Source organism: Etheostoma spectabile, chromosome 20, assembly GCF_008692095.1.
Source record: "Etheostoma spectabile isolate EspeVRDwgs_2016 chromosome 20, UIUC_Espe_1.0, whole genome shotgun sequence".
NCBI classification, from domain to species: Eukaryota; Metazoa; Chordata; class Actinopteri; order Perciformes; family Percidae; genus Etheostoma; species Etheostoma spectabile.
The window spans coordinates 14,960,335-14,972,209 of NC_045752.1; the positions used below are offsets into that span (position 1 = coordinate 14,960,335).

Consider the following 11,875-nt stretch of genomic DNA (forward strand, 5'->3'; position numbering starts at 1 on the left):
CGCACGCACGCACGCACGCACGCACGCACGCACGCTGAAAGTCCTGCTTCTAGTGCTTCCTGCGGTGCATGCTCGTGTCGCTTATATTTACGGTATGTTGATATTACTCACTCAGCGGGGCTTTTGCCGTTCATGGGGAACATGCGTTCCTCTGTGCTTGGCGAGGGAGTGTCTCTCTCTCCTGCCAGCAGGGGCAACGCGGCACTAGAGCAACTATTTTCTTCAGAGGAAGAGGCGGAGCTGTGGGAGCGTTGGGGCACCTGGAGACTGAGGAGGTGCTGACTACGTCTCTCAGGCAGCTCAGGAGGCAGGCAGGGCGAGTGTGTGGCCGTCTTCAGTCCAACAACTCTCCCTAAGAAAACATACATTTGGTTTAGTAACTAAATTTGTGTGTGTGCTGGTTGAGAAAGAGACCTAAAAGAATTAGCAGTAACGTTGGTGGTGGTAGTAAATGTACAGTGTAGCGTTTAATAGTTTAGTCCTATGTATTACATATGTACATGGGGAATATCAATAACCAGATTTCTCCGTGCTCATGTAAACACTATATCCACAATATGATCATAACTGGGATAAGCCTTACAAACTGGTTATTCATGTAAACACACTTGTTACATTCACTATGTTACATTCAGTATCTTGCACCCTTTTTTAAGATCATTGATTAGGCAGACAAGATAATGATAAAAAGCTCATACTGTATATTTTCAATAATTCCCATGTAATGAACCCCCAGGTCAACAGAGACCTGCAGCATAAGTCCCAGTAGTCCATGTATTGGAAGAGTCACTGTTTTTCTAATAATTAATTCAACATTGTGGCATTTAAATAAACAGTCTTAATTTGCTTGGTTTTGCACACAAAAAAAAAGAAAAACCTAAAGAACCTTTGGGGAGTATCAGGAAATCTATATTAAATCTTTGCAAATGCATACCATCCACTTTGGGCGTTTCCTTGGTAATAATCCACTCCCCTGGCTGTAGCAAAGACTGGCCATAAGACATGTCTGCCTCTGTGCAGGAAGAAGAGAACGCAGACGAGGATGAAGGTGTGAGCTCTTCAAGCTTGAAGAAGTCCAGGCCCATGTTGGTACCTCCAAAGAACCTGCAGCCTCCGAGGCAGCCGCAGCGGTTCCTGCTGCGCTTGTTGCGAATGCCAGCATCTTCTGGCCATAGGAACCAGAGTCTGAGATAAAGGGAGAGATAATCAAAGAGAAAGATGAAGTTGCTGTATGTCTGTAAGATTTTGTTTAACCCTGCAGACAGGCACATGTGGATAAAACGTTGCATTGGTCTCTCTTTCTAATTCAACATCTGATTATCATTTATTACCTCCTTCTTTGTCCGGATAGGTTTCCAGAACTCGGTTTTGCATTGGCATACATTCATACGCCCCATTCACAAATAAGGTCTTTCTCTGAAATGTGTAGGAAAATCTGTACTGACAATTTCCCACCTCAAGACCTAGTAACAGTTCAGAGAAAATGAAAGCAGGATGGTGCGGCTATAAACCCTGATGGAGTGTCCTTTCCCCCATCTATTCTGGCATTATCATGGCAGGTGTGAAAAGCCACAAGGCGGTAATGTTCCTTAATGAGGCTGCATGAGTGACTAGTGAAAATCACTAGTGGTGCCTGAAAGGTTATCCCAGTCATTTACTGGCAATTATGTGTGAAAGGGGCTATTGAATCATTAATGAACATACATGCATTCTTCCCCATTACTCATAACCCACATGCAGTGCATTTAGCTAAAGAAATAAGAAACCACCATGTCCAATTACAAGCTAGACAAGAACATCCGTTCTGATAATGGCTCCCTGAAGACCTTTAATGAGATCTTCAATTCATTATAACAGTAGTGTACTGTACTAGCTGATTATCACATATAATGAGCTGGATCACCGTACATGACAGAAAATGAATCATCTTGTTTTGTTTGAATGACCTATTTTACATTACGAGCTGAACATCGTATGACTCTTTATACCGAGGTGTATTAAAGCAAGTGAATCATTTTTACATTAAAAAGAAGTTTCAGCATTGACTTTTTCTTTTGTAAACAGTGCTTCTACGTTACCAGCAGTGTCCCTTGATTAAACTAACACACACGCACGCAGGCACGCGCTTGAAAAAGTAAACAACCTTGACAGTGTGTTTTCTACCTTTTGCTCTGTGCATCGTGTTGCTCCAGAAAATGCCTCTGGACTTCACATTTGGCTGGATGGTCAGCGGCCAGGGCAATGTCTGCTGTGATGAGGTTCAGGTTGACTGAACCCGCTTCCAGCCAGACAGAGCGTCTCAGCAAAGGGGGCTGACCGAGACCTAGCGGCTGACCCGGACCTTGACCCTGTCCAGCCGGCTGCAGCCTGGTCGCCTCGCTGTGCTGCTGCTGCTCAATGTACTGCCGGATGTTAACATCCTGCACCACAGCGCTGATGCCTTCTCCCACTGCCTGGTTGTGCAGGTTGCAGTTGGCTACGCGAATGTTAGCCGTCTGGGGAGGACGAAAGTAGGAACTAATTATTTACACATCTAACAGCGTATTCACATTTAAACTGATAAATATATTAACTTTGCACATCTACAACGTGAGAGAGGTGTGCCGGAAGGGAACAAGCAGATCAAAAGTTGCAAAGAAACTCCCGTTCACTGTCTTAATTTGCAAGAAAATATAAAGTTTAGTAGTAGGCAACGTTTCAGGACTAGACCATATACAGGCAAAGATGCCTGAATGAAATATAATGTTTAATAGTAGGCAAAGTTTTGGTACTTGACCATCTTTACTTTATACTTTTTTTATTGAAAAAGTATACTACTGGACAGACACCTCAAGCGGTTGGGGGGGTTTGGTGCCTTGCTCAAGAGCACCTTGGCAGTACCCAAGAGGTAAACTGGCACCTTTCAAGCTACCAGTCCCCACTCCAAACTTCGGTCCGTACGGGGACTTGAACCTCAGACCCTACGGACTGAAGGCATTGCTAAAGATGACCTAATACCAAAACTTTATATTTTTTGCATGCTAGACAGTGTGCAAGAGTTTCTTTACAAATAAAATTTCTTAAAATACAATACAGAAATGGTTGGTGGCAATTACCTTAATGTTGGCAGCACAGCCATGCTCCACTACAAAGAGGTCAACTCCATCCATGGCCAGTCGGGTCATGGTGTACTTCAGCTCCTCTGATGTGCGACAGTGACCCGGCAGGCAGCTCAGCTGAAAGACAACTATCATTTAGTAGCATAAACTTTTAATTCAGTCTGGCTGTGCTTTACATACTGCTGCATAGCCTCTAGCCACAGCTGCTTGGTTGTTTGAAACTAATGAGGGTCTCTCAGGCAGCATTTTTAAAAATATCCTTGTTAGTATTCACATACAAACAAGACATTTTGTCAAACAGACTTGTTTTCCCGCAAAGTTACTCCACACATCATGGTGTTGTGTATGGTTGCTGTACATCAATAGCTTTTTGTTAGAATTTGTTACAGGCAGTTCCTCCAGCTGTGTAAAAGTGGGCTTTCTGAGTCATGCATCATTAGACAAAGGATCACAGTGGTCCCCTGTTATTATTGGCTGCTATTTGCACATTCTCTGTCACACAGGAAAGTTCTGAGCAACATTCAAATCTCACCAGAAATGAGCCATAATGAGCTAATGTAATAGCTTTCAGCGTGAGGTTCAGACACACGTCTGCCAACTAGTTCAAACCAATGCTCGACAGCTACAGCAGATAAAGGGAACAATGTGACAAATGAGGCTCAGACTGTGCAGCATTTCATCGTTTACTGCCTGTTTGTACCTTGGCATCGCAGATGCGACGGTCAAGGCCATGCTGGCAGATGACAGAGGGCTTGGGTTGTTCTAGCTGGAACTCTCGGGAAACCCCATGGAAAAGGAAGTTCTCACCCCACTCTATCATACTGGCCACCTAATAATCACAGACACACACAGACAGATTAGTACTCCAAAATGATCAATAGATACATTTACTGCTAGGGAAAATGCACTGAATAAAAATGAGTAAAACATACTGTACATGCTAATACAGTCACTGTTGGGGTGGACAAAGCACAAGGAAAACACGTTTTGAAAAATACTTTACCATAGTCACACATACTCCCACTTAGCTGACCTAAAGATCTATGATGTAATCATAATCTAAGGCTGCACATATTCATCCCTGCCACATATCACTTTTTACGTAAACCAATTAGACCACCCACACACACACCCACACACACCTGTGGAAGAGTGACCCTGCCGGTGAGCCCCCCAGCCTGCATGTCAATGAGCCAGGCGTACTCCAACGTGTCAGTGCCCACTGGGAGGCCCTGAGCGGAGAACATAGCATGGGCCCTCATCTGCAGGCCAGACAGACTCAGGTGGCCGTCCCTCAACACCCCGTCCGCTGTGGGACGCTGTGGGGGGAAAAAAACAGCTTCAAAACACACAATTTTTTTTTTATCTAACATCTCTACCTTGTAAGTGTGGGTAAACCCACGGAAACTGAATGTAGCAATCTCCAGCTATAAGGAGTTCATTCCATAACATCCCTCCATGTGAACAAAAAAGAGATTGTTATCTCATTGGAGGAAAGAGATGAGGGTTACACATTCTTTGTCAGGGATTAGGGAAAGATATTTACCCCGAGCTATAAATAGGAACCAACTAATGGCTAAAGCTTAGAATTTGGTGTGGTTATACAATATGCAGGTGTTTATGCAATGATGTGGCTGGTGAAAACATTATGCAACGCCAACCTGAAAAGCTTTATTCTGAGTATTTTCTAAGGATTGAGTCATGCCTTCAGATTAAAAAATAGTTTGTTTGGGCATTCTTTGTTTTCACACATGAGAAGTGCCACGTAGTTTGTATTACTGTTCCTTTTAAATTAAAAAGATGAACGTAGGGGTCAACATGTCCCTATTACCCCAAGAATAAATTTGTGGCCTTCCTTCAGATAAAATCTAAATCTAGGCAAAGACTGCACTATATGCAGCCAAAATAAGCGGCACATCCCATCAGGAACACATGTAGTTGTGTATCTGACCTGATAGTTGTCACTGATGAAGATGTGAATAGGAGACAGGAGCAGCTGAAGCATTGTTTCCTTGTAACCCTTCTTCATCTCAAAACACAGCCGTTCCAAGAAGCCGGATGGACCTTCGGGACCCTCACTGCTGCAGTGCTAGAGACAACGAAAAAGTGAGAAAACATGTGGGGTCATACCTCAAGTTATTTTTTGTAAACATAAAAGCACATCAACTCAAAAAGCATGGCTGGCAGGCAGGTAAAAATAAAAAAAATACTTCCCTGCAAGCCAGGAAACAAATGGCGTATATATTTACAAATTTTACTAGTTTTTTTACTTTGTTTTATTGTTCACAATGTATTATTAATTTTTTACTTTTCTCATATGCGCTCTTTTTTCATAAGTTGCTTACAGCATCTTGATGTTTTTCATCCATTTCTAAATATGAAATGCACGATTTATTTTCTTTTATTTACTGCTGCATATATTGCATGCATTATATAGTCCACATTTCCCTTAGAGCTCAACCAATTTTTAAGGCTGAAACCAATACAAATATTTAAAAATTCCGATATTCCAATATATATTTAAAACAGAAATCCAGAAATGCTTAAGAAAAGATAAACAGATTTCCCTAAAATTTGTTAGTTGTAGTTATTTATGAGTCCTCACTTAAATATTATTATGATTAGTTTTATTGTCACAACAGAACAGAGGAACATCAAAATATATTAAATTTCTCATAAATAAAATCTTTAAAAATACAAACTTAAGATATGAAACTTGAAGTCCTCTGAACAAAAACACAAAAACAAAAAAAGCAAAGTGTCGCCAACAGGGACACTGTAGAGCGCCCTCTGGTGAACCAAATATGAAACGGCAACACTCACAACATGGTTGACCGTCCGTTTTATTTTATTTTTTAAATTTTCATTTATCAGAATTATTAATTTGTCATTATAAATGATTCTGGTAAATGAATATTTATAAAAAATATAATATCGGCCCACAGATATATCAGTCAGGCTCTAATATCCATTTACTTTTATTTCACACTGGAGTGATGGAATGGTTTTAGAATCTTTGATCGAAGCCCATTTGCTATACTGCACTAATCTCTCTCTCATGCTCTTTTTCTCGTTTAAACCAAACCATTAAAACAAACTATTGGCAGTCTTCGGTGTTACCATTGGCAGTCGCCCGTGGACTTTGTAGAGGTTGATGAGCACGGTGATGTCCCAGGGACGCAGGTCCAAGGGGTGGATGTTTGAGTTTTCCTTATGACCACTGTCCTCCATCCCCAGAGGAGACCAACCGAGGCCCGAGGACGTGGAGGTGGACAACACGGGGCTGGACACTGCCTCCTCAAAGTCTGTGTACATGTCGTCCTCACCAAAATAGTTTTCCTGTAATAAGGGTTGAAATGGAGGTTAGAGGGCTGTTTAATACGTTGTTAGTCTATATCCACGACTTTCCACTTCCAGGATTGCTCCACTGCCACCGGATATTCGACTATAAGATTTACGACTAAAACTACTTTTGAAAGTACACATACAAAACAAGTTTCTTCCCGAGCCTATTTTATTTATTTATTTTATTATTTATTTAGCGACACCTTGGCTCTTCCCGGTGCTTAGCGCCCATGATGATTGTTATTGGTCTAAAGATATATATATATATATATATATATATATATATATATATATATATATATATATATATATATATATGTAGAAAAAAAAAAAGAATTACCAATTAACCATGTTTTTTCCTCCTATCGAGGAATGCTGTGTGTACTAGCCAGACCCTCCTCCATAGCGCTGGAGAGGAAGACTAACACACTTTGAATTCTTCAATTCACCAATTCTTTCCTGATGCTTTTATTATTATCTAAAATATGTATCCACATTATTATATTGAACTCCTAATTGCATTGAGTGCAAAACACCAACACACAATGACAATTGATAATTATCAAAGGTGTCACCAAAGTCCAAAATTTTGTTATTAGAGACAGACTCAAGGAAGTTTGTACCTTGATGGAGATCAGTGCTCGGAGCAAAGGCCCATAGAGGATGATTTGAGAATTTGGGGACAAATCCATCTCCACATGAAGTCTGTCAGGGGGGAGCTCTGTGGGGTCAGCGGGCATCCGGCTGTGGGCAGCTGAAGTAGACGTGGAGGTGTAGCGTGGTGGGGCGTTGTGGTGTACCGAGGTGTGCTCTGGGGGACGCAGAGCTGACAGAATGGATTCCTCCATCTCAGACACTTTAAAACACAAATCACAGGCAAGTTACACAACATTATGTAAAACAGCTAGTAACCTGACTGAGGGACAATTTTAAAGATGGTTACATTTTCTTACACAGTCCACAGTAATTCTGTCATGATTGGCTTTAGAACAAATGACAAAGAATTGACACTAAACAGTGAGCTTACGCGACTGTTTGAGTTGCTCATCAGCCTTCTGGGGATAAATGGGGTGCCAGGTGTAGTCAATGATGAGCAAGAAGTTGGGTACACTCCAGCAATCCACCCAGCCAGCTCTGTTGTAAGGAAGAAAAACACACTCAATACACAGTCATTATTGTGAGTTTATGATCATTTCAAGTGGATTTTCTAGTACATTGTCCGCTTTATGAACCGTTCAATTCAAGGACATACAGTAGAGACAAGCGACAGCGAATTGGTCCCACCTGATTTCTCTGCAGCACAGAGTGCAGCGGTCCAGAAAGATATCGATCGTAACCTCCCAGGGGGTAAGTAGGTCCCTCACAGTACTACATGAGTATAGTCTAGCTCTGGGTTTTTCCATTATAAATGATCTGAATGTTGATCTATCATGTACAGTGCATGTGCTAACCAACTAGCAAAGGTTCTCGAGCATCCCTTTGATCTCTCCCTGGCCTTTAGGGTGGCGCTTATAATGTGAAAACTGATCCTGCTTTGCAACATGTTCCAAAAGGGATGTTAGCCAATCAAAAGCCTAAAAACGCAATCACTGTACGGCTATTTGGCTGCAAAGGTGCACTGATTGCCAATTCTGACGTCTCTGTTTCTCAATAAAGTAGAAGAGAAAGAGGTTTTACATGTTTATACATAAATGTACAGTTAGCAAGTAGATAAGGGCGCACACTCTGACCTTACAAGCCAAAAACTCTTTGTTTTACCATTTGTAGTAAACAATGGTAAAACAAAGAGACAACACTGAAAACAGAGTATCTGAAAATCTTCACCCAGGAAGGAGTTTTCCAAAAAAATCAGTTTTTAGTGACTTAAAATGCAGTTTTTGTTTGTACAAAAGGCCAAAACATATAGAATAAGCAACATTTTAAAAAATACCTATGTACATGTTAAGGCCTTAGATGGATATAGAACAGTTTTACACATAGTAAAGGGTCTAAATAGAAAAAGACTTATTAAACAGGCTATTGCATCAAACAAAGCGAGGTAGCAAGTACTGAACAATGCAAAGCATAAAAAGTGAAGGTTAGGGGTTCATTTTCTTTAAAGCTTTAGTGAGTAACTTTGTTTTTATATTACTGAACGTCTATTACATTCAAGCCATTGCCAAGTTGATATAAAGCTAATTAAGACTATCATCTTCAAAAAACACTCTGTATTTCTCAGCATGGCTGTGTTTAGAAATTGTTGTCACGCCAGCGACTTCTGCGAGCAGCAACAATGATGTAGTCATTACTTAGAATTCTTCAGGGGGGTGACAGAAACTATGCACTATAGCTTTAAAGTACCACCTACTACCTTGGCAACATTTATTTTCTACCAAGTATTGATGTTAGTCAGCAATATGATGGTGAGTCATGCTGCTCTTTACTAACACACTCGCTTTTTGCCCACAACTAGAGAGAAATAATTCCCAGCTTTAACTCACTCTGCATGGGTGATGTTCCTCCAGCGGGACTTGGTGGGTTTGGGAGGGGGTGCACTTTGGTTTTCCCCTGGCATGAACATGTCTGGGGGGAGCTTGACGTTCTGGTAGTCTTTGGCCAGGGTGAGGAGGGGGTAGCGGCTTGGGTGGCACTCTGGCAGGGACAATCGCATATCTGTATCCTCTGCCTAAAGAGGACAAAGCATATATACTGTACGTGTATGCACCCACACATATTCATAGTTGCTGTCAAAGAATTCACATCTATGAGCACATAGAAATACACACAGTATGCACAGTCATACTTCTGTAAAAACATTTTCCAGAAACAAATCTTTACAATTACACTCAAATATATATATAAAAAAAAGGACTTTCGTTTTTGACACAAATCATATTCACTTAAAGCGTGACTCACGTTCAAGCTGAAGCGGGTATGGCAGGTGGTTGGAACAAACTCATTGAAAGGCAAGGTGAACTCTATAGTGAGCGTCTCGCCGCATGCTGCAAGGTACACTGTAGAAGATCAATAAAGCAATTGATTAGTCTGCCCTGGTCTAGGATTAAGTGGTGTATGTACTGTGAATACAATACATCATGACTTAATAGAGTCAGCGTATTCAGTCATGGTGATCCGCTTCCAGTGTTTAAGAGGCATTAAGTTATTGATTGATTATTGATTGCCTTCCATGGCTGGATTTTGATTTCTTTAATTTTTTAGCCTTAGTGGTAATGTTAATGCTAAACACATATATAAAAGTAGGTCTATTTGTCATTACATTTTTATTATTTTTTATTAAACCTGTAAAATTGAATGTTATATTTTTAATGTAACTTCACCCACACACAAAAATATTATTTATTTTAGTTCGGAAAAACTGTGTACTTTATTTCAGAATAGGTAGATAATATTGTAATGTCTACTTGTTAGATACAATTGCAGTAATTGTAAGAAGTGTGGAATTCTGTGGTGTTTTCAGACCTTTGTCATAATTACTTTTATTTGTTTACGGTAAGAAATACTAAAGATAGAAAAGATATTAAAGGTGTTTTTTACATAATTTAGCCTTACCCTTTACAGTGTTGTACTGCTTCTATGGTTATTTGCATCTAGAAGAGCATCTTTCTTACCATTCTCCTGTTGCTTGGTGGAACAATCAACCCAGTTGTGCTGGTTTGCTGCCCAAATCATCTCAAACTGGTGGAAAAGGATCTTGAACTTCCAGGAATAGGGCACAAAGGAGTAGATGTCTGGTGCACTGTCACTCGCCCAGTCCTGGATCAAATCTAATAAGAAAGAAGGAAGTGATAAAGTGAAAAAATTGAAACTTTTACTGTTAGTTTTATACATTTCACTATTAAAATGCAAAGCGCTTAATGTTTTCATTGGTTAAAGGATAACTACCGTTTTTTTCAACCTGGACCCTATTTTCCTATGTTTTTGTGTCTAAATGACTGATGGTAACAACAATCTTTGACATTGGTCCAGTATTAAGCGAGATGGCTGCATTCTGCAGAGGCATAACAAACTACCACAAGTTAACAAGTTAATAGGGCTTGTATTTACCTTCTTCACAAAAGTGCTTGTTTTGCCACAGACAGGCTCAGATGAACGTTCTAAGTCTCTGACAAAATTATGGAAAGAATCCCTTCAGAGATATGCATTTTAAAACCTATGTTTTTTGTTTAACCAGAAACAGCTCTGAAGTCACTAGCACTAAACCCACCAGACTCCAATTAAAAAAGAAATACTTTTAGCGTGTACCTAGCCAAACATATTTTCACACGTAAAGTTTATTCAACCAAAACTAGAGCTGTGATGTTGGAAAAGTGGAAAGACAACACAAAGAGGCTTTTCATAGTTTTATTTTGTTTCTATTGACTTTGAATGAAATGTATTATACAATGCTATAATTACCGTTTATTCACATGAAGCGGGTTTAGCAAATGCAATTTTTCTGATGTTTTATTGTTTTAAAAAGGATCTTACTTTTTAACAGAAATCATTTCCAAAATGTTGTCAGATACTTCGAATATTAATTTAAGCCTGTTATTGGCAAAACGAGCACTTTTTTGAAGGTAAATACAAGCTGGACAATTGCCGTATTAACTGCAGCATTCTTGCTTAAAACTTGACCAGTTTCATAGATTTTTGTTACCATCAGTCACTTAGAAACAAAAACATAGGAAAATAGGGTTAAAAAAAACAGTAGTTACCCCTTAAGTCTGTTTGTTGGAGGACTCACCGGTGAAGAAGTTTTTCTGGGCGTAGATGAAGTGGTAGGTGGCCTTGTACACCTCAATCTCACACTGCCATGACTGAGGCATGTTCCACACCCGAGGGTAGCTGGCTATGACATGAAACTGAAATAAAGGCAGAGGCAGGACACAATTTTTTACTTGTCACAGCGCATTATGTATTATGCATGTTTGACAATGCTTTTGCTCAACTCTACCTTGCATCAAAAGTTGATGCAGGAGGAACACTTGTTCAAATTTTTGTCCAAAGAGTTGGACTAAAAAGCTTCTTGTATAATTGCCTGCTACTTACAGCCAGCATCTCAGCCTCCAGAAGAGTCCTATACTGCATGCTGCTGGTGGTGTCCACATGAAGCAACTGGCCTTTGATGGTAGGAGAGTAGCCTGCGGGCAGAGGAGACAAACAGGAAAGCGGGACCATCAATTCTCAAAACCTAAAAGCTAATGTCATTTACCAGCAAAACTTGAAAAGGTACTTATGTTAACTGCATTTCTAGAGACAGAGGAGAGTATTGACTGATGACTGACACAATATTATCTGCTCAGTGTGCGAAATTATTACACATTCCTCACATCTATCAGAGTTGAGAATGTCAATTTTCCCCTGTGTTCAGTTGTTTTATTCTGGATATGGCTTCAAATCAATTCCTGATGGTTTTACTTGATCTTTTTTCTGTATTACTGTATAATGGGGGG

General features: G+C 40.1%; 1 protein-coding gene across 14 annotated transcripts in view; it reads right to left on the reverse strand.

Annotated features, from left to right (window-relative positions):
• Positions 1–11,875, reverse strand: part of kiaa1109 (KIAA1109 ortholog) — an 82,355-nt gene that overhangs the window by 57,973 nt on the left and 12,507 nt on the right. For all 14 annotated transcript variants that reach the window (XM_032500047.1, XM_032500049.1, XM_032500057.1 and 11 more), the window contains exons 13-27: positions 11,472–11,563; positions 11,167–11,284; positions 10,052–10,207; positions 9,339–9,436; positions 8,924–9,108; positions 7,471–7,577; positions 7,067–7,299; positions 6,219–6,437; positions 5,050–5,187; positions 4,241–4,417; positions 3,799–3,927; positions 3,096–3,215; positions 2,164–2,495; positions 935–1,185; positions 112–352 (exon numbers count right to left, since the gene is read on the reverse strand). In XM_032500047.1, the coding sequence (XP_032355938.1) occupies positions 112–352; positions 935–1,185; positions 2,164–2,495; positions 3,096–3,215; positions 3,799–3,927; positions 4,241–4,417; positions 5,050–5,187; positions 6,219–6,437; positions 7,067–7,299; positions 7,471–7,577; positions 8,924–9,108; positions 9,339–9,436; positions 10,052–10,207; positions 11,167–11,284; positions 11,472–11,563 (2,596 nt within the window). The remainder of the gene's footprint in view (positions 1–111; positions 353–934; positions 1,186–2,163; positions 2,496–3,095; positions 3,216–3,798; positions 3,928–4,240; positions 4,418–5,049; positions 5,188–6,218; positions 6,438–7,066; positions 7,300–7,470; positions 7,578–8,923; positions 9,109–9,338; positions 9,437–10,051; positions 10,208–11,166; positions 11,285–11,471; positions 11,564–11,875) is intronic.